A 24441-nucleotide genomic window follows, 5' to 3' on the forward strand; every position below is an offset into this window, starting at 1 on the left:
AATCGTAAAAAGGGGCGAATCCGACTTCCTGCAAATCACAAACTTCACAAGATGGACGCCGCATACCTGAGCGCTCGCCAGACGATGGTCAACTCGAACGACCTCCCTCCCGGCTGGGTTATACAGAATGGACGGGCGATTCCATGGTGGTACAGTCGGGTAAGTTCTCATCCACAACTCTTGCTTGCCATCTGTGCCTCTCGTATCTAACACCCACCGAAACAGACGGGCGTCATCGTAAAGTGGTCCGTCTTCCTCGGCCTGACGACCCTCTTCGCAGCCTTCCTCATCATAGGCTACGCCCACGGCAAGCGCCGCCTGAGAAAGGGCCTCCTGCCCCTGGGCTACCACCGCTGGCTCTTCAGCCGCGCCCAGCTCGCCCGCGTCGACAGCCGCTACGCCTGGCCCGCCGCCACCTACAACACCTACCGCCCCGAGTACTACAACACCCACCCGCAGGCACAGGGCGGCGGCTACTACGGCATGCAGGGGATGCCGCCCCCGACCTACGACCCCAACTCGGCCCGGCCCCCAATGTACGCGCCCCCCGACGGCGGCAGCAAGGTCGACCCGTCCCAGGAGTACGGCGTCACGCCGCCGCAGCCCTCTGTTGCGGCGAACCACACGGGTCAGCCGTACCCGTATAGGGCGCAGTGAGGCCAAAGGGTGAAGCCTGAGGCGGGAGCGGAGGGGAGGTGGCATGTTGATTTGATGTTGTTGCAATGGCGGTCTTTTCGAAGCGTGGGATGAATTTGCATTATTGGCCAGAGACGAAACAAAGACGAGATGAGGCTGGAAATCATCAAGACGGGAGTACGCAGCTGAAGATGGGAATTCACCAGGAATTGACTTCTCCAACAAGAAGCTGCAAAATCTCACACATCGAGGCTGCATGTCTAAAGAGATGGCGGCTGGATGCTTTTACAAATAACTGTTGTCAATTGTACAAAGTAGTTACTTCTACCAACACGAATCGAAATGATACCAATGAAAAACGCCTCGCTGACCTGGCTAGAGATGCCGGGGGTCTCGCAATAACGCGTGCCCATTCGTGACGGCGTAGGGTATCGTCATAAAATACACAATCATTACTTGCCTTGGAGGGTCCCCTTAGTCCATATCCATGGCGTCGGGATCGTAGTCTACAGGTGCCGACATCTCGGTTGGGGTTGGGGGGTCCGGAATGATGGCGTCTACAGGTTGCTGAGAGACGAAGGGCGGAGGCATCTGCACTGGGGCGCCTCTGCCTTCGCGCTCGAGACGCTGCCTCTCGCGCATGCGGGCGCGCGACTCGACGATGGCCTTGCGGACACTGTCCTGCTCACGAGGTACCGTCAAGGACGCGGGCTCGTTGTAGAGGACCACCTGCATGCCAGCAAGCTGGCCTTCGTCGTTGGCGAAAATGGAGGGAGGAATGCGCGTCTGACGGAGGTGCTTCTCAATGTCTGGAAGGAAGACGAGCTTGCCCTCGTCGGGTTCGCTCTCGGAGGAGGACAGCTCATCGTCAATGTTGTAAATGTAGACCTTGTGCTTGGAGTCGTCGAGCTGCATCACTTCTTCATCGACGGACGGTTTGCGATCACGACGTCGGCGACGGGTGGTGGGAGGAGATGTGGGTGCTGACGACGAGTCTGTGGGGATTGGAATGCTTGAAGACGGAGTCGGCTCCTCCACAGGCACGTAGAGCTTCTGGCCATTCTTCTCTGCATGGTGCGTTAGTATGAAAGCGGAAAGAAAGTTTCCATTGTCGTGAGCTCGTGTTGTGGCAGTTGACTTACCTAAATTCAGAAGACTGAGCCTTTTGGATAAACGTTCGTTGTCTTGAGACTCAGCTTTTCGTTTGCGCCTTAGCTGCCTCGCCTGCGGATGCTGGTGCTGGTGCTGGTGCTGATCCGCCTCCAGGGCGTGGGAGGGAGATTGGGTCCCGTGCAGTAGCATATTTCGGCGACTTTTGCTGGAACTTTCCCTCTTTCCTCTCTGCCTTTTGTCCAACCGCTTCTTCTGGTGTACCACCCCTATTAGCACTACCAGCTCCCGGGTTCGCAGAGCTGCTGACCGACGACAACGACGATAATATTCGGAAACAAGTGCGATGACCAATTGTTCAAAGTCCCGAAGCGGCCACTAGAATCGCAGCAAAGAGAGACACGACAGGCGCAGCTGAGCAGCGGGCGTAACAGAGGTGCTGCCAATCGGGTCCGAGATTCTCTCAAAAGTGAGCTTTGAGAGAGAAAAAAGAGAGAGAGAGAGAGAGGTACGGTACGGTACGGTGCGGCTGATATCGAATCGCCGTTTCCGGAAGGGTAGGGAATATCCCGTCGCGAAGTGAAGAACGCGGGCCCAAAGTCAATCCAAAGTCTCGAATGTCCTTGGTGAGCTAAGGTCTTTGGAGGGCGAGAAGCGGAGAACAACTTTTGCCAGTGTTGGTTGTCTTTTACGTTTGGTTGGTAAGAGAAGAGAGAGAGAGTGTGTGTGTTGCGGCTTGAATCAGCAAAAAAGAAGGGGAAAAGAAGAGGAAAGGAGGAGATCCGTGGACGGTCTTAGTACCGGTAGAGCTCGCTCGCTGGCTTGCTGCTCTCTCCTGCGCAGATCCAATTCGTCGATATATACTCTAAGGGGTGAGGGGGAACTTGGAAGGAAGCGGAGAGGAAGGATGACCTTCGCTACTGCTAATGCTGCTGTGCTCGTACGAGGGGCGCGGGCGCAAGCGCGTTCTTCTCTGGCTTTCAGCTGTGGCGGACGAAGTAGCCTTGAGCATCGGCTGCGACTGCCGGGGAGCTCTGGCGCTTTTGTACTGGCTTTGACTCATTCTTGTAGAAGTTTCCACGACAGGAGCACCACCGGACCACCAGCTCCAGCTCCAGCTCCAGCAACAGCAACAGCACCGGACCTGGACCACCACCACCACCACCACCACCACCCCTCGCCGCACCCGCATCTGCATCTGCACCACCACCCGCAACCAGGCCCGCCGCCGCTATCGCCCCAGCTATCTCCATCTCTGCCTCTGCCACTGGCACGGACGCCGCTGCCCCTCCTACCCCGAAGCAATGCAGCTGCCGCGCTAGCAAGCAGCTCATCCCGCCAAAAGAGTCACAGCTGTGCCGACCCTGATAAAACATCATCCCTCCCCTCATCACCATCAACAATCCCTTTTTCCAAGAGGACTCGAGCGTCGGTTGGATCCACGACAGATACCCACTCACCGTCTGGACTCATCGCATCGAGTGCTACTTTTCCCTACAGGCGCTTTCACTCTACTTCGACATTGCCCACCGCTGTCATGGCTGAGCCAAAGTGGCCCGGCGCCGTTGTGCGCAAGACTTTCCTCGAGTTCTTCGAGAAGAGGGGCCACACGATCGGTATGTTGTCACCGACTTTCCACTTTCCCCCAGCAACACGGCGTGATAGAGGAGATTGCCTCTGCTATTCTTCATCTAGACATTGCGCTTCTAACTTTTGCTTCAAATGTGCCAATTGGCTAACCATCTCTGCTTTATCTCAGTGCCGTCTTCCTCCGTCGTCCCTCACAATGACCCCACCTTGCTCTTCACCAATGCGGGCATGAACCAATTTAAGCCCATCTTCCTCGGAACCATCTCAAAGTCGGATCCCATGTACCCTCTCAAGCGTGCGACCGACTCCCAGAAGTGTATTCGCGCTGGTGGCAAGCACAACGATCTCGACGATGTCGGCAAGGACAGCTACCACCACACATTCTTCGAGATGCTGGGCAACTGGTCCTTTGGAGATTACTTCAAGAAGGAGGCCATTGAGATGTCATGGGAGCTCTTGACCAAGGTCTATGGTCTGGACCCTGCCCGTCTGTACGTCTCCTACTTTGAGGGTAACCCTGAGATGGGTCTCGAGCCCGATCTAGAGGCCAAGAGCTTGTGGCAATCCGTTGGTGTCCCCGACGACCACATCTTGCCTGGCAACATGAAGGACAACTTCTGGGAGATGGGTGACCAAGGCCCTTGCGGTCCTTGCAGTGAGGTTCACTACGACAAGGTCGGCGGCGGTCGCAACGCCGCTCACTTGGTGAACGAGGATGACCCGATGGTCGTGGAGATCTGGAACAACGTTTTCATCCAATACGATCGCCAGGCTGATAAGTCACTTAAGTCTCTCCCCGCCAAGCACGTTGATACTGGCATGGGTTTCGAGCGTCTCGTCTCTGCGCTCCAGGATACTGTTTCCAACTACGCCACCGATATCTTCACGCCCCTCTTCAAGAGAATCGAGGAAGTTACTGGCGCCAGGCCCTACACTGATAAGTATGGAGCCGATGACGCCGACGGAATCGACACTGCCTACCGTGTCATTGCCGACCACATCCGTCTTTTGACCTTCTCCATGTCCGATGGCGCTGTCCCCAACAATGACGGCCGCGGATATGTCCTCCGCAGAGTGCTCCGCCGCGGTGTTCGCTACGCGCGCAAGTACTTCAACGCCGAGATTGGATCCTTCTTCTCCAAGATTCTCCCTGCTCTTGTCGACCAAATGGGTGAACAGTTCCCCGAGATTGTCAAGAAGCAGCAGGATATCATTGAGATCCTTGACGAGGAAGAAGCGGCCTTTGCCCGTACACTTGACCGTGGCGAGGCTCAATTCGAGAAGTTCGCCAACGCTGCCATCAAGAAGGGCGAGAAGAAGCTCACTGGTGCCGAGGTGTGGAGACTTTACGACACCTTCGGATTCCCCGTCGATCTCACAAAGCTGATGGCTGAGGAGCGCAAGCTCGATATCGACGACGAGGAGGTCAAGGTTGCCCAGGAGAAGGCCCGCGAGGCTAGCAAGGTCGTCAAGAACGCTGCCCAGACTTTTGCGAAGCTGAATGTCCACCAAATCGCTGAGCTTGAGCAGCAGCTTAACATTGCGAGAACGGACGATGAGGCTAAGTTCGTCAAGGGTGACTCAAAGGCCAAGGTGCAGCTGATCTACGACGGCAAGGGTTTCATCAAGTCAACTGAGGGTATCGCCGAGAACACTCCCTTGGGTCTGTTGCTGGACAAGACCAACTTCTATGCTGAGTCTGGTGGTCAGGTCGCCGATTCTGGTCGCATCGTCATTGATGGTGTCGCCGAGTTTAAGGTTCTCGATGTTCAGAACTTTGGTGGCTACATTGTTCACAGTGGTTATCTTGAGGACGGCAACTTGTCCTCTGGCAACGAAGTCATCTGCGAGTACGATGAGCTGAGAAGATCGCCCATCCGCAACAACCACACTGGCACCCACATCCTCAACCACTCCCTCCGGGAAGTTCTCGGCGACGACATCAACCAGAAGGGCTCTCTGGTCGACAACGAGAAGCTGCGTTTCGACTTCTCTCACAAGACGGGTGTGACTATTCCCGAGCTCAAGAAGATTGAGGACTTCTCTAACGCCTACATCCGCCAAAATGGCAAGATTTACTCAAAGGAGGTAGACCTCGATCTTGCCAAGGGAATCGAGGGTGTTCGTGCCGTCTTTGGCGAGACATACCCCAACCCTGTTCGTGTTGTGTCTGTCGGCGTTGATGTTGATACCCTCCTCGCAAACCCCAAGAACGCAGAGTGGCGCAAGGTCAGCGTGGAGTTCTGCGGAGGTACTCACGTTGAGCAGACCGGCCTCATCAAGGACCTTGTCATCGTTGAGGAGAGCGGTATTGCCAAGGGTATCCGTCGTATCATCGCCTACACTGGCGATGCTGCTCACCAGGTGCAACGCGAGGCTGCCGAGTTCTCTAAGCGTCTCGATGCACTTGAGGCACTTGCCTTTGGCCCCGAGAAGGAGCAGGAGATCAAGTCGACCCAGCATGCTCTCAACCAGTTGACCATCTCGACTCTCACCAAGGAGGACATCAAGAAGCGCTTCGACAAGATTGTCAAGTCCGTCACCGATGAGCAGAAGAAGCGCCAAAAGGCCGAGTCCAAGACTGCGCTCGACACCGTTGCTGCGCATTTCGAGAAGAACAAGGACTCCAAGTGGTTTGTTGGTCAGCTCCCGATCTCCGCCAACGCCAAGGCTATTGGCGAAGTTGTCAAGCACTTCCAGTCCAAGGACAAGGAGCGCTCTGTCTACCTGTTTGGTGGAAGCAAGAACGAGGGTGCCGTTGCCCACGGCGTTTACGTTGGCACTGTAAGTTGACCTCCTCGTACGAGTATGGAAGTACAAGCTAACATGCAATGCAGCACCTGTCCTCACAAGGCGTTACTGCCGAGCAGTGGGCTTCTCAGGTCAGTGGAGTCATCGGAGGCAAGTCTGGCGGCAAGGAGCCTACCCGCCAAGGACAGGGTACCAACGCCGAGAAGTTGGACGAGGCTGTTGCCGAGGCAGAGAAGTGGCTGAAGGAGAAGCTCAACATTTGAGCGACAGAGATATCCCGCTGATGTGCTGCAACATGTCTGGCAACCAATTTACTTTTCACGGGGTCTAGATGGATGGGAGCATGGGCGAAAACAGGATATGCTACGATTTCGAGCATGTCCAAAGTAGGAAAAGGAGTCGATCACTGGCATGATGGGCCTGTAGTTCCTCTCGATGTATTCCAACAAAATTAAGGAAGACAACCTGAACAAAGTTAAGAAACAGCAGAATTACGTGCTGCCTGTGTTGCGGAACTTTCCGTAGTCTAAAAGGGGTATATGTTCTTCTTCTTTTCTACATTTGTTTATACAGTTACCAGCACACTTGCGTTCTGGTAGTAGCTCAGCAGAGGGTTTTCCCCGCTGCGCGTTTGGGTGTCTTCGAGGAACGCCCACCGCTGCATAAAGTCACCATGCGACATGAGCCTCGTAAGCTTGCCCGTGATGGCCTGGTACATGGCCTCCATGGTTTGGAAGTCTGTGGGGAACATGATGTCAAAGTAGCCTTGGTGGACCTGTTGCGACCTTTATGTTAGCAACGGCATCCATCATGTGCGTTGTGGTTGTTGAACGTACCAAAGGCGTCGTTACGGGCACCGTCGTACGCTCGTATCGGGTCTGGACGACGGGGGCGTTGAGGCCCGGTATGGCGTCGGGCAGCGAGTGGAAGTCGCTCGTGACGAGGCGGTGGCCGGGGAAGTACTTTTCGAGCACGTCGAAGAACTGCATGAGGCGGGTCGGGATGTACTCGGGCTCCGAGAGGTTCGGCATGAGCGGCATGCGCGACTTGAGGTGGCGGAGGACGCGGTTGGCCGGGTAGGGGAGGGGGTAACGCCCACCCGTGGCGGCGTGGCGGACGCGGAGGAAGCGGGCGAGGACGGGGTCGAGGTCGGGTGAGTAGAACTCGTAGAGGTCGTTGTCCGCGTCGACGAGGACGGAGCCCTGGAGGGGTTCTTCCGTGGCGAGGTCGTAGCGGACGACGTCGTGAGAGAAGTTGTCAAAGACCTCCATGGCGAGGAAGAAGCAGGGTGAGGGGACGCGTTCGGACCAGGAGAAGATGGACTGGTTGATGATTTCGACCTTGGAGGCGTGGCCGCGGGAGTCGGCGGTGGAGAGGAGGTGGTGGCGCTGGAGGGAGGCGAGGGCGGGTGAGATCTCGATGATGCGGTACTGGGTGCGGGCGTAGACCTGGGGGTCGAGGTCGCGGATGTAGTCGAGGATGTTGAGCATGAGGGTGCCGCGGCCGGCGCCCATCTCGTAGATGATGAGGTCGTGGTAGGGGTACGTCGTGAGGCGGTAGTTCGAGACGAGGTAGCGGGCAATGGCCTCGCCGTAGTAGGGGCGGAACAGCTCCGTGGGCGTGTGCCAGAGCGGGCGGGCGTCGTTGACGCCCTCTTTGTCGTCGAGGTCGTCCTCGAACTCGGTGTAGCGCCGGCCGAGCTCGCGGTAAAAGTGCGGCTCGTCGCGGAAGGAGGGGAAGTCGAAGGGCTGGCCGGGGGAGAAGATGACGGCCTGGGTGGAGAAGTAGCCGTAGGCCGGGTTGTAGAGGCTGTCCTCGATGAAGTCGCGGGTGAGCATCTTGGCCTTGCGCGGGCGGGTCGAGCGGGCGGCCAGGTCGCGGGCGTTGAGGGTCGGGTAGGTGTCGAACTCGTCGGCGCGGTCGCTCGGGAAGAGGGAGGTCCGCTGCTGCCATTTTGACTCGTTTGTCCTTTCCTGTCTCTCGGATGTGGTCTTGACGGCGTAGTGTCGCCGTTGCTGAGGTACTGCAGAGGCATTGGCCGCTCTTGAGGAGGAGGTGGATGATGCTGGAGCTGCTACGCCGCCGCTGTGGTTATGTTGGACATGAGGCCGGTGGTGGTGATGGCTTAGAGCCGGGATGCCGGCGGCAGTCGTGCATTGTCGCCGTGATTGGCAGGCGGGCCGGCGGAAGAGCTCGCGGAAGAGACGGGTGACGGCGGGGGAATCCATCCCGAGAGTAGTTTGCGATGGTCGAGCGGGACGAACACTCGGCAGGGCGAAAGGGGGGTCGGTTTGGGAAAGTCAACAAAATGGTTGCAAATCGCGGATCTTCGGTTTGGCAGAGAGGTTCGAACATGGCCCGAGCTCCCTTCTACCACGGGGCAGCTGTTAATCCGCCATAGCGCACATGCCCGTTCCCATTTAGCTCCACCGCCGTGGTCCCCTGCCAAGGGATGCCCCGGCGGAAGTCTTAACGCCTGAGGAACCTGGAGGCAGAGCGCCGTGGACGAGGATGGGCACAGAAGCACCGTTGAGGCTGAAAGGCAGGGGTCTGGAAGAGATAAAATGACATCACCTGCAGTTTAGCGGGCAAATCCCCTGTAGAATAAGATGGTTGAAATTCATGCGCTGAGCACCTATCAGTATTTTTGTTTTCCGATACCGCAACCAAATCTCGTCAAGAGATTCACGACGACAACAATAAGAGCTCGCGGGAAAAGCAACGCGGACGATGGAGCACGACACATGACACAGACAACATGTCTCTAAGTAATCATCCCAAAGCCTATGGTTCGGCGGCCCTAGCGCTTGCCTTCACGGCTGGCATCCTCGTCACCCTGGGCTTCAAAGACTTTTATCCGGACCTCGAACGCCGGTACCAGCGCCGTCGCAACCGCCGCGCGCGCAACAACACCTCCACCGCGGACCCCTCGCGGCGTAGCAGCCTCTTCTGGGGCCCGCCCGTGCAACTCGAAGACCACGAGACTGCATCCGAAGCCGATGAAGCGGCGGCCGCCGCTCTCCTCACCACCCTCGGCGGTTCCGCCTGGAACCCGCCGCTGATCGCGGACGGCGTGGCGGGCGCCATCGGCAATACGCCCCTCATCAAAATCCGCTCTCTCAGCGAGGCCACGGGGCGCGTCATCCTCGCAAAGGCAGAGTTCCTGAACGCTGCCGGCAACACGCCCAAGGACCGCGTCGCGCTGTCCATGATCGAGGGCGCCGAGGCCGCGGGCCAGCTCGTCCCCGGCCGCGGCGACACCATCTACGAGGGCACCGTCGGCAGCACGGGCATCTCCCTGGCGACGCTCGCGCGCGCGAGGGGCTACCGCGCGCACATTTGCATGCCCAACGACATGGCCATGGAAAAGGTCGACCTACTCCGTCACCTGGGCGCCACCGTCGAGCGCGTGGACCCGGCGCCGATCGCATCGCCGGAGCACTTTGTCAACCTCGCCCGCCGCCGCGCGCTAGAGCACGCCGCCAAGGCCGGCGACGGCAGCGTCGGCTACTTTGCGGACCAGTTTGAGAACCCGGCCAACTTTGCGGCGCACCTCCACACCACGGGCCCGGAGATCGTGTACCAGACCGGCGGGAAGCTGGACGCCTTTGTCGCCGGCGCGGGGACGGGCGGTACCATCGCGGGCGTGGCCAAGTACCTCAAGGAGGAGGCCAACGTGCCGGGCCTGCAGGTCGTGCTGGCGGACCCCCAGGGCAGCGGGCTGTACAACAAGATCCGGCACGGCGTCATGTACTCGAGCACCGAGAAGGAGGGCACGCGGCGGCGGACGCAGGTCGACACCATCGTTGAGGGCATCGGCATCAACCGCGTCACGGAGAACTTTGAGGCCGGCAGGGAGCTCATTGACGACGCGATCAAGGTCACGGACGAGCAGGCGTGCCGCATGGCGAGGTGGCTGGTGGAGAACGACGGCATTTTCGCCGGCAGCAGCAGCGCGGTCAACTGCGTTGCGGCGGTCGTGGCGGCCTCGAGGCTTCCCGAGGGGAGCCAGGTCGTCACTATTTTGTGCGACTCTGGCACGAGGCATCTCAGCAAGTTCTGGAAGCATGTGGCGGCGATGGGCCTGGAGGAGGACGATCACTCAGCTGATCTGTTCTCAGTGCTCAAGATCGACCCGGCGAAGAAGTAATGATACAGACTACTAATAGATCAATTCTCTCTCCATACTGCTTTGCTGTTCCCCGCACGGGTCCCCAATGGCTGCAGATCTTTCACCATGCATACGAGATGAACACTCAGTTGTTGCAATGCCCACTGCAGAAAGTCTTCTTCTGAAACCCCCCTTCCCCCCCCATGTATCCCTCAGCAGCGGCGACAAGGGAATATTGCATGGGAAAGCACACAATGTGGCGCCACGATGTCATGAGATAGAGTGTGCTCCAAGTGAATGCGGTAAGGAGCCGGGGCGATGTAATAAGGTAGTGAGCCAATGCCAATTAGGCACTTTGCAAGATCTCGATTGCTCCCGAGCCTCAACTCAATACAGGCTATATGGCTATGGACTCATCAAGCCCCCCATCTAAAGTGTAATTCGCTCTCTGTGAAACCGATCATCGATAGCCACACATGCATCTGATGCCCGAAGCTTTTTATGTTCAAGGGCAGAGCAAAAAGAATCAATAAAGGAGAAAATACGGAGGACCATTCCTCTTCCCCAACTCCATACCAACCAAGCCCGCACTCCCGAGTGCCAAATGCAGGACCATAATCCCGTGCTTCAATAACGGGGTATAAGTGAAAATCACGCCGTCAGTTGAAAAAATCGAAACCTCCTCTCCAGAATCGTACGCTCAAGAGAACTGAAGCTTAGTTAGCATAGTTGGTAAAGAGAATGAAACAATGGCCAACAAACCTTCCAGCGGTTACCGCATACGGTACACTCGCAGAATGTCGTCATCGGTTCATCAGCACTGCGAGTCTGCGCCTGGCTGTAGCTGACTTTCTTCTGGCCACACTTGCCGCACTTGAGAGCATCGCTGATACTCTTCTCGGCCATGGGAACCTGGGCCTTCTTCATGTTCTCCTGCTGCAGAGCATCCTCCTTCTTCCTCTGCTCTTCCGACTTGAGCTCCTCGTGGGTCATGACCACGAACCGAGCAGGAGTGATCTTGCCTTCCATAACATTGACACCAAGCTGGCGGTTGCTCTTGACCTTAAGGTTGCTGAACAGGGAGCGCAGCTTCTCACGGTACTCCTTGGTGACACCCTTGAAATGGCTGTGGGCAGCTAACTCAACCTCGATGGCCTTGTTAAGAACATCGTTGACGGAAGCGGTGGATCGGTATGAGAGGCCATTGTAGAGGAGTTCGATGCAGGAATCGCGAACAGCATCATTAGTGCGCTTCACGTCGGCGCCATCGGCCTTAGCGCGGCGAGTCTCGGTGTTGCCCTTGAAGGGTTGGTTCAGCGCAGATGACGAAGACGGTTTCGGGGCCGGGGCCTGGGTCGGCGACGGAGCAGCCGGAGACGATCCCTTCTTGATCTTGCCCTGCTTCTCGGCTTCGACCAGCTTCTTCCACTTATGGACGAGCTCTGTAGCGGCGCGAGCAATTTCCTTGTTCGAGTTCTGGCGAAGCTTGCCGACGAAGACACCTGCTCTGCTAGACTAGTCGAGTACAAACGAGGTCAGCTATGATTCGTCTTAATAGCAAACAAGGTGAGCAGGAACATATGCCAAGACCACGCATGTCGATGGAACAGTGCAATCCGCGACGTACCCGAAGCATCTCTTCCGTGGGGGCAGCCTCCTTCTTGAGTCGTTCAAGGAGAGCAAGAGCGGTTGCAGGGGGCTCGTTGGCCTGTACAACCTTATTGAGCTGCTTGATGCAGGACTCAAGCTCGCGTTGATCCATGCCAGTCGACATCGTGGGCAATTTGTGCGCAAGTGAATTGCGATGAGTGATTTTCCGGCGCGCGCAACGCGATTCTCGATTTGTAGATGTTAAGGAGTTGTACGGGCGTTGAAAGAAGGCGAGGCTAGGTAGAGGTAATGGCCATTTTCCTCAAGTGGGTGGTGGAATCGCGCCGGAGCCAAGTGGGGCAAAGCCTTAGTATCCACCTCACTGTCGTGTGTGCAGCCCGGTCCCGTCCCTTCCACCCGTCATAAGGTACCTTCCCCCGGATCAGCGGTATTATGTTTCACCGGGATCCGTTCTGGCAAGAGAGGCGTGGGGTGTTACCGTGCTGCACCCCTTCCCGCACGTCTTATCGTTGGACGTCCATGTGACGACAAGGGGAAGCGAAGCTTATCAAATGTCGAGTCACGCTGCCACATGGTCCCTGCTGCTGCCATTTCAGCGGATTCAGCGGAGAAGCTACCCACCTGAAGCTGTCCCCCACGACAGCTGCTGCGCATGCAAGGGGCAGATGCTGGAGCCTATGACGCCAGATGTTGATGTGTCTAGGACGTCTGTAAACCTTCTCTAAACATCAACAAGCCTTGATCGTCCTTTGTCTCTGCCTATTCTTGGCCACCAACCGTTGCACCCGTTTCTGTTACTAGCTCCCGTCGAATGAGTCACTAGTACGGACATAATATCCGGAATCATAAACATTGTGCCTTATATCAAGGCAGCTACGACCTCCCGACCCTTGCGGTCAACTTCGCCACTCTACGCGCTCGGCACGTCGCGAGATCAACTATACTCCAAAATCCAATAGTAAATAATTGACTTGCCCATGGATGGAACACCATTTTTTGACACGACACAGTACTCTTGCTCGTCTGGTTGAGACTCAGAAAACGACCTTCTCAGCCACAGCCTCGAGGCTTCACCAATATCATTAGGCACGATGCCTGCACATCGTCAACAAGACCTACCCGTCGAGAGTTCTTGGCGCTTGGTGGAAGGCGGCGAGAATGACAGCTTCGATACGTCCATTCTTAACGATATGGAGGAGGATGATAGCTTCCTGACGGAGCCGTCGCAAATGCCGTCACAGTCATTCAGCATCGGCGGCTCTCAAGAGTCGCACCACAGCGTTCAAGATTTCATGAACAAAGCAGACGATGAGCGAGTCATCCTTCGCTCGCCATTTCAACCCACCGTACGACGAGATCCAAACCGCTCTCCCGAACCGGAATTTATCATGCCATCCATGCGTTTCAGTTCTACTTCAGGGACGGGAACCAGCCCTCAACACAGTAGCGGTCACTCCTCGCGGACCATCCGCCCCAGCGACGTCTCTTATCAGCAGCAGGACGTGCGACGTCGTGCGATACGTCAAGCCAGCAATGGAAGCCCTACATCTGCCAGACGTGGCGATCCCAGAAGAGTGAGGGGTTACTACGATGAACCGGCTGAGCCCAAGACCGTTACGGAGCGCCTGTCAGAGTCTCTTCCAAGTGCGGCCTTCAACATCCTAGCATGGGTATTCAACGTCATTGGCATGGCCCTTGGCTATATCCAAAAGCCACTAGCGCTATGTCTGGCAGTCTGGCTCTTCTTTGGCGCCTCCATAATGCTTCAAAATATGGTCACCAAGTCAATCACAACATCGCTCTCGCCGCTCTGCCGCATCCCGGGCGCAGCATACTTAGACCTCCCGTTTTGCCCCTCGTTCACTACTTCACCAGGCGGAGGCAAAGAGTCAGGGTCTGAGTCTGCCAACGTTGAGTTTGACGACCTCATGAACGTTCAGTCACAATTCGAGCAAGTCCTCGAACGCAGTGCCGATGGCGTATCACTACCAATGGAGATGAAGCGTTCCGAGTCTTCGATACGCGATCTACGCACCATGGTTCGATACTCGGAATTGCCACAGAGAGACGAGCTGGTGTACGAGTTCAACGAGTACATCGATACCGCCCGCTTGACGGCCTCTGACTTGCAAAAGTTCAACGTTCATGTGGGATCTGCCGTCGACTCTGTTATCTCGATCAACCGTTGGACATCTCGCTATCTTGATACCCTCTCTGCATCAGAGACAACAGATGTAGGACTGGTTTCCCAGTGGTCCAGCTGGCTCTTCTACCCCTTTACTCCAACAGTGACACCCTTCTCCGAACGGACCCTTCTCGACAAATACATCGAGCATACCGCCCTCGTCTCTGACCGGATCTCCTCTCTCATAGTAGAAGCGCAAGGAGTTCTGCTTCTACTCACAAAGGCGGAGGAGAACCTGAACCAGATTTACGAAATCGTCACTCGCTCGTCGAACTCGGTCAAATCCCGTCGCGACGAGGTTCTCTGGACGTTGTGGACTCTTGTCGGTGCGAATAACAAACGCCTGCATAACCTCAATGCCCAGCTCTCCCTCCTGCGCCAGGTGGATAGGCAGCGCGTCACGGCTGTTGCGCAGATATCGGCCCTTATTGTGGACCTTGAAAAGATCCAGGCCGGGCTGGGCGACCTCCGCGACCGCGTTGCCGCTCCCGAACTCGTGCGTGATTCGACCATAGCAATCCCATTGACAGTTCACATTGAGACTATCGATCGTGGAGTCGAACGACTTGAGGATGCTCGTCAGCGGATCCGCGCCGCCGAAAATGACCGTATCCGCGAAGCACTGGCTAGAGGAGGCACAAAAGAGGACGACAAGCTCATTGAGGGACGTTCATAATGACAGAGGGCAGAGAATGTAGGAAGAAACACGGTAACAGATGGAACTGCCAAGACATGACGAGTGGATGAAAGTTAAGATTTCGGTGTTTATAATGCATAACTGAACGTGCTTAAGACGATCAGTTGGCCCGGCTTGGCGAAACAAATCAGATGAAAGCTGGCATATACAATGATTCGGATGAAACGACAACAGCGAAAATACCACGTGTGGAGAAGTCTTGTGTTTTTTAACAAGACATACTGAATAGCAATGAGTCCGATTTGTATACCTCTTGTTAGACTCAGTGTATCATGTATGGTTTTGTCCTGGCTTTACACACGCAAAAGACTGGCCTGAACGGGATCTGGCTTTGAAGGGGAATCACAGGGTATATAATTCAGCAAATTTATCTTTTAAGACCGTGAGGGGTCCCAAGTTTTGATTTCATTGCCCGCTGTCTGGCCGACACAAGACTGCCTAGTCTGAGCAGTGCACAGCTGCCGTCACTGATTTCTACGTAACTTTTTCAATTCATACCCTCCTCCAAATCGCCGTTGATGCTTAACCGAGCCGATGGGGTATATCCAGTCCAAAAGCTTGGGCTCTTTACAGCAGCCCAAGAGTAACGTTCCGTGCTAAAATGTAGCAATCCGAGGGCCAATCTGAGCCCACCGAGTCTATCGTCGTGATTGTGAAATAAAAGTCTCCTCACCACCCCCCTCGGAGGTAGGTACCAGGGAGTGTCGTAGATATGCATCGTGATATTCCCTTGCTTGCCTCTCAAAAGTTCCAAAAGGCAGTCCTACTGCCTGATCCTAAACGCCATTACACCATGCAACTCCGAATTTGATGACATGCTTCCAGTGCATGCAATTGTCATGAAAATCCTGGGAAAACCTTGACGACATAACGTTTCCCTGCAACCGAGGTCAGAACATATGCTTGATGTCGTAAGGACTTTGTACTTACACGCTGGATTGCGACCATCTGGGTCGTCAAAGGGTGTACCAGCAAGCGCTCTCATTCGCGCTCTTGCCAACTGAGACGGGCTCTTGCGTCCTTCAGGACGTGGATGGTTCTGATGCGACTCTGATCCAGGCATATGGAGCCGCAATCCACCTGCTTTCCGGCGTTTATTCTGATGAGTAGCCGGAGCTGCAGCGGCTTGTCTGGGCGGCTGAGGTTGCGGATGTGGCGGGTCTTGAGCTTCGGATTGACTTGAGGGTTGATCCGAATCTTCTTGTTCCTCTTGGGTCGGTTCGAGGGCACGTTGTGCGGTGGACAGGGGTGCAGCTTCGAGATCCACCGACGTATCGACATTTGCTGACTCCTGCACTGTTTTCGGGGACTTGGATGTCAGAACGGGTGTCAAGGGCGTTTCTGTCGGGGATGATGCCGCTTTGTCCGTGCCGAATAGCCGCTTGCCCCAACGCTTGCTTTTCACCTCCCCCTCTTCGTCGTCTGACTCGTCAAAAACTACCCGTTCCCTCAATCGTCGAATGGCCCTCTCACGGCGTACCATGCCATTGGTAATCTTGGGACAGTAGTTCGGTGGGAGCATATTCCTCTTACAGATTGGGCATAGTGAGCTGTTCAGACTGAGAAACTCGTCGATACACTCGGGGTGAAAGATGTGGCCGCAAGGCAGTTCGCGGATGACGGAGTCCCGATCGACGTAATTCTCCAAGCAAATGTGGCACTGCGGCTGATAGTTCGTGGCAACGGTGCTTTTTGAGCTGTTGACGCTGGCTCTTCGGGCCCTCGATCTTGGGACGGCGGATTCGGATATTGTTCGCTGGTCAGTCCGCATGCTTCGCGGTGACCTCACGGATTTGGGTGGCCTTGTAGTAGAAGGTGTGCTGATCATTTCCGGCTGAAAACTGTAGGTGAAAAGTGGAAAGCCCTTGACGTGATCCACGGGCACGGTTACTCGTTTGATTCCCATCGCTTCCAGATCAACCTCGCCGCTCAGCACCCTTCTTCGTAGTGAAATTCTTCGTCTTCTTTGTACTAGGTGCATCGTGAGTGATAGACACGCGATGATAAATATCACAACGCCAACCACAGTGAGAATCCATGTCCACATGGCAGGAACACTGTCACGGTCCTTGATGGTTAGCTCTGTCCATATGCGGACGTAATCATTATCGTGGGGGTCGTAGATCTCCTGGATTTCCTCCCCGAATGGGATCTCGGAGATGTTCCCAGAATACAGGCTAAGCTGCTTCATGAATTTGGTGCCCTCGGCGCCTGGCACGGCGAAAATCGGAAAACGGTTTTGGGTTCGCCATGCATCACCATCTTCAAGATCCCATATCGGGGAATCAGCGCCCTGTGGTTCGTTCGTCGAATTATTGGGCCGGTAAAAGATGAAGGCGCGTATGGGGTCGAGGCGTGCGGATGCAAGATAGGCCTTGGTGCAGGTCGCATTAAACCATGGCGCAATGGCAATTAGGTTATAGTTGGTAGGAGGAAGTTCTGCCTGTGTAGTGGCATTTCGTGGGATTATGTCGTACTGCTGCTCGAAACACGGGTTTGTGACGCTGAGATCGGGGACGTATAGCAGACCTCGGATGATGCCATCCTGCGTTTCGGTATTTGTCGTGCTCAGCGTGGTGAGGTTTGCTGTGATGGTGTCCTGGTAGGCTACCTTGCTCTGTGCACTTGGTTTAGATCAAGACTTAGGATAAGTTTGATGGCGACGAGACATACCGACAGAGAGGTGATGTTCTTGATGAGAGTCGAGGGGACGGTGTTTGCGCCCGACCAAACAGGGTTACTGAACAGCAGACTGTGTAAAGGTCAGCTGGTGGTTAAAGATACGCAAGTGATTGGGGAAATGCGGGTGGTGAGGCATTCGCGCCAAGGTCTGCCCACAGAGGCGCTGCGAGGCACAGTGACGCGGGCCAAGGCAGCAGCAACGTGATGCGACGAAATGGTAAAGGAGTCAACGGGAAAGCAGCAGAGAAGCGTGCGCAGCAATGAGGAATACGGGGACGATAGCATCGAAAGCAGCGGGCATCTGAAAGGAGTTTTGCTGAGACATACACGACATTTCGAATCTGTTCGAGAGCTGTGAGACGTCAGTGAGTTGTGCCAAGACCGGGGGATTTTGGCACCTCTTGGCCGCCGCAAAAGAGAGAGAGAGAGAGAGAGAGAGAGAGCACGGCAGGCGTTCACCTGCTTACTACGGGCAAGATGACCAGAGTCATGATTTTCTGATTTATGTATTGTACAGAAAATGAGAAGGGCATATAATGACTTACACATGCTTCCCTCACATGTTCAACGAACGGGTTGAGGGCATTGAAACCATCAACCTGGTGTGAATAAATCGTGGGTGGCTGCTCGGGAAGTGGAATGAACACCAGCTTTCAGGTGGGATAACCAACAAACGAGCGAGGCGGAAATGCCCGGGAGATTGGTGTCGTCGGGAATTTGGTGAAGAGATTCAAGGCTGACTCGGTCTGAAGACGACGAACTGGAAGTAATAGTGCGTAGTGAGTCGATTCAAGGCGGAGGCTACAATGTGAATGCTCGAGGACAAGGTCGAGTCGCGATGCAAGGCGAAAGGGATGAGATTGGTGAAATGGCAAGCAGAAGGTGACCAAAAGGCGAGCTGAGAGAGAAGCGATTGAATGGGAGGTCAGCGAGCTGGGGCAGGCGCGATTTTCAATGCCAAGCGGGGTTCAGGTCAGGTCGTTCCCAGTGCGCTTGCTGCAGGTGCGCTCTGTATTCGTACACACTGATCAGGTCAAAGGGAAAGCAAGGTCAGGTCCAGGTCCAGGTCCAGGTTCGGGTTCCAGGTCGGGGGGTGAGAGAGTTGGGTGTGGGAATCGGGTGTGTACTGTGAAGAGTGTGTGTGTGTGGTGGTGGTGTTGGGGGAGTTTTGGGAGAGAGAGAGAAGGGTGGTGGCCGGGTGGCATGGTGGATGACTTTGAACGACCGGGCAGACAGACTGAGGACCAAATGGCTGGAGCATGGGGCAGGAGAGGTCCGAAGTACTCCATACAAGAATGATGAGGACGGGAGAAGTATCCATAGCCAAATTGGAGGTATCAGATCACCAGCAGAGTGCAGTGTCGGGCACCAAGAAGCAAGTCCCAAGGTACTTTGCGCATACCTGATCTGGCCGGGCATTATGTGTAAAGTAGGGGCGAGGGAACTGATGCACAGCCTCCCTGCCCTGTCCTCGCACTTGCACTTGCACTTGCACTTGTCTCCGTCCTCGTCCTCGTCCTCGTCCTCGTTGTCGCTACCCGCCTGTCCCAGAGAAGGAAGAGCAGGTACTCTCGATGTACCTTTCGTTGGCTGTTAAGCTGCTTCGTCTTCCATTGCCTGTGGCCACCGCACACCGTTAGTGAGCTACCTGCCTAGTCGTTACCGCTGGCGTTCCGGCTGGCGTCTACGGTGTGCATCCTTCAATACGCTGGCTGTCTTCTGCTCTGTTAATTCTAACGATAAATGGGCGTTACATGATCATGCACTTGACAACAACCTGTGAGAAGTGGATTCGAGTGCCAATCAGTAACATGAACAGCAGATTGTGGACACCAGTCGACTGGAGGAGCGTTCCAGGTTGAATGCGGTGCAAGTGCGGTAACAGATTCAAGACAGTCGGGGGACTCTCATGATGCGCGGATGGAATTGGACGCAAAGATGCAGCCAGTTGGTTCGCAAGTACGGCACCGTACGGATAGGCTGGCAGAGATGGTGGAGTGGATCGCGACGGAGACTGTTGAAAGTTCCCCCGGTAGCCAGTCAGGACTCAGGAGGCCGTCAACCACACCTCACAACTCACGCTCCAGAGCGAGCACAACTGTAGGGTACAACATCCCCAGCTGGACGAGGCAAGAGAAACACGGCGGACCACTCGGAAGCAAGGGAAACGGGAGAGAAGACATGTACCGGCGAGTGCCTGCCGATGTACATCCACTACCTACCTCACACACACACACCTTACCTAAGAAATGGATGAAAGGCACTACCACAGTTCCAATTGCTGCTGTGTGCTCCTTCCCTTCTGACTCTGACTCTCACTCTGTCTATGTCTCCAGACGGAACCCAAGGACCCTTTCGTCTACCCTACCATCAGCAAAGCACCTGGATTTGGACATTCACAGATCATTCCTAGCTTCCCGTTCCTGTGACTGCTCACGGGAGCTGCTTGCCTCAGCCAAACGCCCCGCACAACATGGAATCAATCCATTGCGCGTGAAGTGTATCGAGGCCCGGCATGCACCAACTCCAACTGCATCATCCCAGCGCATTCGAGGAGCCGAAGAACCGAGCTCTTATCACGACACAACCACTAGTGACCACAAACTCCCACACAACTATTACAGGATGCCGGCGGGCAGATAAAACCAACAACATTTTCAACCACCAAAGCGGCTATTGTCTATACTATAATTGGCCCCAAATGACCCCAAAGACCCTGTACCTGCAGCCTTGCATTTGCTCGCGCGACTACACTGGCACTCGAAAGTCGACGTTGATACGCATACAGAAAGAAAATGGACAAACCACAGCCGTTTCCATCTGCAAATCAATCATTTTGGTGCCGCTCTTGCCGTTGGTGTCGGTCACCGCATGCCACAAACAATCAAAGGAAAAAGTAAAACAGTCTCATTACATGTCCCCCGCCGTGCCGTCTTAGCCTGCACATCACACGCCCACGGATACACGGCATCCCCAGCCCAATCCCTCGCCCGACGCCCATCGCATCGCATGTCATCATGGCTAAGCTTTTTCGTTGCCTCGATTCCCTCGAAAGCTTGTCTGATCTTCCAACGACCTACCCAGTTCCCCCGTGCCGGCTCCCGCTTCCCACCCTCGCCAGATCGGCTCAAATCACTATGGCACCCGCTTGCCTTCTGCCTTTCTCTCACTAGCTATGAAACCTCATAGGCTGACATGATGGGCCCGTTCCACATTGATAGCCTCAGGAGAATGGTCTTCCTAGTCTTTCTCATCCGGGGAACGAGTCGTGGCCTCCTTCTGATTCCTCCCGCTAAAATAGCAGGCTACTACCGTCCACGTACCGCATGTCTTAGCGTGGAAGAGAGAGATGGAAAATCAAAAGGGTCACCAACTGCTCTGGGCCTTGCCGCTGCCGCCTTCGGATACGGACGCCAGCATCTCTCCGTGCAGGCTGACCAACAGAGTTGTCGAGTCTTCTCTGGTCCATCGTCCGTAACGACGGTATCCGTGACACGATGCCCGATCTGATTACGACCAGTCCTCGACGGTCGAGATTTTCCTCTTAGCTTCGTTGCATCGAAGTCTCTCACACCTCCCCTTTTCCACTTGGGATTTTGAGTTTCTCCCACCACACGGGCCCGGTCTACAGTCATGGGCAAGTTGTGCCGACAGTTCCAGACGTTTTGCACCAGCCGATGTGCGTGACAGCTCGACCACGCCCGCCCGGTCGTTCTCGGCATTCACTCTCTCGGGTCTCCCGGTCTGACGGCACCTTTCGCGTGGCTATTTACTATACGATCGACGGTCGTTATACATGTATAGCGCTTCACTCAATATCAACAATGCGCAATTGGCGTCTCGGCAAGTATTCTTCTCAGCGCCACGGAGTTGACAGGGTTCTTGCTTCTAGAGGAAAAAACTTGGGCGGCTTCGCATCATTGCTCCAAGGCACAGCGTAAGATCGTACCATTTGGGCGCGTAGTACGACGCCAACCAAATTGGTGGTCTGCGGCTCAAGTCGACGCCTTTACCAAACAGCACCGCTGCAAGACGCTCGACTGCATATGGCCGCCAGTAGCCTGGACGTGTACTCTCAGACCGCCCACTTGGCGCTCGACCATGGGAAGCGCACATTGCGTGGCCTGCGTGCTGCTGTCCTCCACAAGGGCCAGTGCCTTTCGCTGTACCAAATCGGGATGGTACTGGCCGGCACCAACAACAGCACCCGGGATCCTACGATGTCTCTCCCGCTGCAAGTCAATCAGCGGGAAAAGCTTCTAGCTACCGGACCCTTCTCTTCTAGTCCCGATGACTCGACCTCCGCCCGTTCTTGGCATCCCGACTTCATACCTCATCAGGTTCGCTATCCCTTCAGATGGCAACGAGCCTCTCAGAGACACCATGTCTGCATTCAACACCCCTGATCAATTCGGAATCACCCAGCATACCATTTGGTTTTCTGACTTTCCCACTACTCGTTGCGATGCTACTCTGCAAACTTCCTCCGGCGTCCGGACTTAGGCTCCCTGAAGCAAAGGTACATGCAGAGTACCAATGCTAGGTTCCCCTCACAAACGCGGGTGCCCAGACAGACGTCATTGAAACATTGGCTGCTCCCTGGGTCAGATCCACCGGGGACAGGGGCCATCTCCCACACCTACGGTTGGCAATTTTACTGCTCTACCCTTGCCAGTAGAGAACACATTTTCCGGCGAAACTGGTCTGGTCTCGTCCGGAATGTTGCGTGCTTCACCAATCTGAATAATCAGTTCTTCAACAATCACCCTGACTCCTTCCATGCCAGCCGAAGATGCCGGACAGCCGCTCTTGGTTCCCCAACGCCGCTCTCGGCAATCTGGAGGCTCCCGGCCGCGGCGGTCTGGCGCCGTTCTGTTGTCTCAACCGGCAAAAGAAGCCGATTGACCCTCTACGTCACGTACTAGTCCGTCGTGTGATTCGTCAAAGCATCTAGGCTGGCTGCGACATTGATACGCCCGAGAACAATGGCAACGCCAGAGGAATCTTTTGACGGGCTGCCACTGAACCCTACTTTTGACCGCGCGTCTTTTGCACAACGTTGGCGGATTCCACGATATGGCAGGTGTTCGCCTTTTTGTGGCTGTGTCAAGATTGCTGAGGATTCTTGGGCAAGATTTAATCCTCAGGTGAACATCTTGGCTCTGGCTTGGCTTCTTGTAATCCGCAATGCCATGGCCTCAAAAAAATCAGGCAGGACGGTGCCTGTTACCTGCCCAGCACACAGCCACGGAGCACAGCCAACCTTGACAGCGCTCATTTCAGGAGGCAACAAAATGGTTAGAGGAAGTATGTTTCAATTGTGTTGCGAGATCCATACGTCTGTTTGGCCGCGCTACGAAAGATCAACGGCGGAAGGGGCCAATCTGCTCGCCTGTGTTTATGCGTCGCCACCACCAATGTGAGATGGGCGTCTAAGATGGGCTGATTTCACCCCTTTCGTGGACTCAATTGATGACTCTGTAAGCTCGCTACGAAGGCTCTCTCATTCAACATTGGCACCAAATCCTGCGTGCGAGGCTACGAGGTAAGAAGGCTTGCCAATGTGTTCGAGCCCCAGGTCGCCCAGGAACATCTCTTGGCCTTTAATTCCAGATGGCATATTTGACTTGCAGCTACGGACGTAGAGTAACTAACTATACGTGCTCCAGCCTCGACGGTCAATTCAGTGTGGGCTCCGAACTCGCGGAGCAGATCGGAGTCAACATCAGCGCTGGAACTTGAACTTGAACATTTCCAAGTCCCGGGCAGCGAATTACTTTCCCCGGTCCATCACTGGCGCCTACAGCCGCTCTTATTGGTAATCTCCGCCGGACAAGTCACCTGGCGGAAGGAGACGCTCGGGTTATCGGCGCCCTTGAACCAGTCGAAGCGCCAGTAGCACCCGGCCTTGAGCTTCGCGGGGAACCCGTCGCACTCGGCGCGGGAGCTGACGCCGCCGTACCGCTGGCCCCACCCGTTGGCCGGCGCTCCGTACTGATCCGTGCAGGCGTTGAATTGGCCCACGCCGCCGCCGGGGATCTGTTGAAGCAATAACGTCAGCATACTTCTCGTCTTTGTACAGCACTCTGTGCTTCGGGGACAGGCAGTTCTCGTATCCCTGTATCGTATGAAGGGGCTCGTCCTCAACATGTTGTGTCCCTCCTGTAAGTTGGTTTTCGTGATGTACATAGCCACCCAGCAAGGAAGCATCAACAACATCCTCTCGTCTCCTCTTGCATCTCCGACAGTTTCCGGCATATATCGTAGTCTCCGAGACGGAACAGGCCGAAGGCCGAGTACCAAAAGAAAAAGTCCAAAACGGAGAAAAAATAAAACGAAAACCCACCGCGATATCAAAATGATTCTGCCCCAAATCGCCCCCCGTATTCGTAGCCTGCACAACCATCCTCTTCCCCGCCACCGCGCCGCTCGTGAAGGTCAGCTCGTAGCACGCGCAGCACCACTGCGCCTCCGTCCCGCCCGAGACGCGCACGGCGGCGAAGCCGTAGGCCAGGTCGTCCGAGACGGCCCAGGGGGACTGGGCGCTGCACATGTAGGCACCGCCGCCCGAGTCGCACCCGCTGCGCGTGGCGCCGCCGTCCGAGAGGGGGTTGTCGCTGCGGTCGCAGGTCGTCACGGGGCCGGCGGCGAGGGAGGAGGCGGGGATCTTGCCGGGCCAGGCGCAGGAGGGTTTGCAGCAGTCCCAGTAGCGGGTTGTTGAGCCTGTGGATGTGGATTGGGCTTGTACTTGGTGGGAGAGGAGGATGGGGAGGAAGAGGGTCAGGGGGTGTGTGAGGTGCATCTTTGGAGAGATGAGTTCGGATATTGATGATTCAAGGGACGTGGATAGTTTCTCCGTGGTACGCGGTGAGATGTGTGACGAGGGGCCCGGGTTCAGTTGGACTCTCGTGGGCGTGACGGCAAGTGTTATATACGGGTTGAACGCGATACTCTTGAAGAAACTCGAGGACAGTGATGAGCTGGTGTATCATATATTGTACATCGTATAACACCAAATAGCTACGATCCTATGGCTAATGACGGGGAAATGAGCAGGAACAATATACA

The 24441-nt window shown here is 55.6% G+C and overlaps 15 protein-coding genes across 15 annotated transcripts; 9 read left to right on the plus strand and 6 right to left on the minus strand.

Annotated features, from left to right (window-relative positions):
• Positions 1-51: 51 nt before the first annotated feature.
• Positions 52-931, plus strand: CLUP02_13662 (uncharacterized protein; the record flags this gene model as incomplete). Its single annotated transcript, XM_049292600.1, has 3 exons — positions 52-159; positions 226-653; positions 808-931. 3 exons carry the CDS (start codon positions 52-54, stop codon positions 929-931), a joined length of 660 nt encoding a protein of 219 aa, XP_049149746.1.
• Positions 932-1110: 179 nt separating this feature from the next.
• On the minus strand, positions 1111-1938 carry CLUP02_13663 (uncharacterized protein; the record flags this gene model as incomplete). The annotated part of the gene is made up of 2 exons (XM_049292601.1): positions 1111-1703; positions 1779-1938. 2 exons carry the CDS (start codon positions 1936-1938, stop codon positions 1111-1113), a joined length of 753 nt encoding a protein of 250 aa, XP_049149747.1.
• A 734-nt stretch (positions 1939-2672) lies between these two features.
• CLUP02_13664 (tRNA synthetase class II) lies at positions 2673-6350 on the plus strand (the record flags this gene model as incomplete). The annotated part of the gene is made up of 5 exons (XM_049292602.1): positions 2673-2791; positions 2853-3092; positions 3229-3362; positions 3506-6120; positions 6174-6350. The coding sequence occupies 5 exons, from the start codon at positions 2673-2675 to the stop codon at positions 6348-6350; spliced, it is 3285 nt and encodes a 1094-aa protein (XP_049149748.1).
• Positions 6351-6578: 228 nt separating this feature from the next.
• Positions 6579-8315, minus strand: CLUP02_13666 (uncharacterized protein; the record flags this gene model as incomplete). The annotated part of the gene is made up of 3 exons (XM_049292603.1): positions 6579-6613; positions 6673-6862; positions 6924-8315. 3 exons carry the CDS (start codon positions 8313-8315, stop codon positions 6579-6581), a joined length of 1617 nt encoding a protein of 538 aa, XP_049149749.1.
• Positions 8316-8845: 530 nt separating this feature from the next.
• CLUP02_13667 (pyridoxal-phosphate dependent enzyme) lies at positions 8846-10237 on the plus strand (the record flags this gene model as incomplete). Its single annotated transcript, XM_049292604.1, has 1 exon — positions 8846-10237. The coding sequence occupies one exon, from the start codon at positions 8846-8848 to the stop codon at positions 10235-10237; it is 1392 nt and encodes a 463-aa protein (XP_049149750.1).
• A 215-nt stretch (positions 10238-10452) lies between these two features.
• Positions 10453-10638, plus strand: CLUP02_13668 (uncharacterized protein; the record flags this gene model as incomplete). Its single annotated transcript, XM_049292605.1, has 2 exons — positions 10453-10467; positions 10549-10638. 2 exons carry the CDS (start codon positions 10453-10455, stop codon positions 10636-10638), a joined length of 105 nt encoding a protein of 34 aa, XP_049149751.1.
• A 280-nt stretch (positions 10639-10918) lies between these two features.
• CLUP02_13669 (transcription elongation factor S-II) lies at positions 10919-11972 on the minus strand (the record flags this gene model as incomplete). The annotated part of the gene is made up of 2 exons (XM_049292606.1): positions 10919-11713; positions 11826-11972. The coding sequence occupies 2 exons, from the start codon at positions 11970-11972 to the stop codon at positions 10919-10921; spliced, it is 942 nt and encodes a 313-aa protein (XP_049149752.1).
• Positions 11973-12900: 928 nt separating this feature from the next.
• Positions 12901-14670, plus strand: CLUP02_13670 (uncharacterized protein; the record flags this gene model as incomplete). The annotated part of the gene is made up of 1 exon (XM_049292607.1): positions 12901-14670. The coding sequence occupies one exon, from the start codon at positions 12901-12903 to the stop codon at positions 14668-14670; it is 1770 nt and encodes a 589-aa protein (XP_049149753.1).
• Positions 14671-14759: 89 nt separating this feature from the next.
• CLUP02_13671 (uncharacterized protein) lies at positions 14760-17864 on the minus strand (the record flags this gene model as incomplete). The annotated part of the gene is made up of 11 exons (XM_049292608.1): positions 14760-14912; positions 14993-15020; positions 15073-15129; positions 15190-15287; positions 15387-15467; positions 15550-15569; positions 15622-17308; positions 17365-17443; positions 17476-17536; positions 17605-17725; positions 17841-17864. 11 exons carry the CDS (start codon positions 17862-17864, stop codon positions 14760-14762), a joined length of 2409 nt encoding a protein of 802 aa, XP_049149754.1.
• A 460-nt stretch (positions 17865-18324) lies between these two features.
• On the minus strand, positions 18325-19487 carry CLUP02_13672 (uncharacterized protein; the record flags this gene model as incomplete). Its single annotated transcript, XM_049292609.1, has 4 exons — positions 18325-18397; positions 18776-18915; positions 19347-19387; positions 19454-19487. The coding sequence occupies 4 exons, from the start codon at positions 19485-19487 to the stop codon at positions 18325-18327; spliced, it is 288 nt and encodes a 95-aa protein (XP_049149755.1).
• A 139-nt stretch (positions 19488-19626) lies between these two features.
• Positions 19627-20562, plus strand: CLUP02_13673 (uncharacterized protein; the record flags this gene model as incomplete). The annotated part of the gene is made up of 4 exons (XM_049292610.1): positions 19627-19659; positions 19710-19798; positions 19918-20139; positions 20184-20562. 4 exons carry the CDS (start codon positions 19627-19629, stop codon positions 20560-20562), a joined length of 723 nt encoding a protein of 240 aa, XP_049149756.1.
• Positions 20563-20722: 160 nt separating this feature from the next.
• CLUP02_13674 (uncharacterized protein) lies at positions 20723-21121 on the plus strand (the record flags this gene model as incomplete). Its single annotated transcript, XM_049292611.1, has 2 exons — positions 20723-20836; positions 20894-21121. The coding sequence occupies 2 exons, from the start codon at positions 20723-20725 to the stop codon at positions 21119-21121; spliced, it is 342 nt and encodes a 113-aa protein (XP_049149757.1).
• Positions 21122-21197: 76 nt separating this feature from the next.
• On the plus strand, positions 21198-22327 carry CLUP02_13675 (uncharacterized protein; the record flags this gene model as incomplete). Its single annotated transcript, XM_049292612.1, has 6 exons — positions 21198-21310; positions 21374-21713; positions 21742-21864; positions 21917-21935; positions 21997-22094; positions 22160-22327. 6 exons carry the CDS (start codon positions 21198-21200, stop codon positions 22325-22327), a joined length of 861 nt encoding a protein of 286 aa, XP_049149758.1.
• A 31-nt stretch (positions 22328-22358) lies between these two features.
• Positions 22359-22796, plus strand: CLUP02_13676 (uncharacterized protein; the record flags this gene model as incomplete). Its single annotated transcript, XM_049292613.1, has 1 exon — positions 22359-22796. The coding sequence occupies one exon, from the start codon at positions 22359-22361 to the stop codon at positions 22794-22796; it is 438 nt and encodes a 145-aa protein (XP_049149759.1).
• A 367-nt stretch (positions 22797-23163) lies between these two features.
• CLUP02_13677 (glycosyl hydrolase family 45) lies at positions 23164-24175 on the minus strand (the record flags this gene model as incomplete). The annotated part of the gene is made up of 2 exons (XM_049292614.1): positions 23164-23412; positions 23720-24175. The coding sequence occupies 2 exons, from the start codon at positions 24173-24175 to the stop codon at positions 23164-23166; spliced, it is 705 nt and encodes a 234-aa protein (XP_049149760.1).
• Positions 24176-24441: the final 266 nt, after the last annotated feature.

This window comes from Colletotrichum lupini, chromosome 7 (assembly GCF_023278565.1).
Source record: "Colletotrichum lupini chromosome 7, complete sequence".
In the NCBI taxonomy this organism is placed as follows: Eukaryota; Fungi; Ascomycota; class Sordariomycetes; order Glomerellales; family Glomerellaceae; genus Colletotrichum; species Colletotrichum lupini.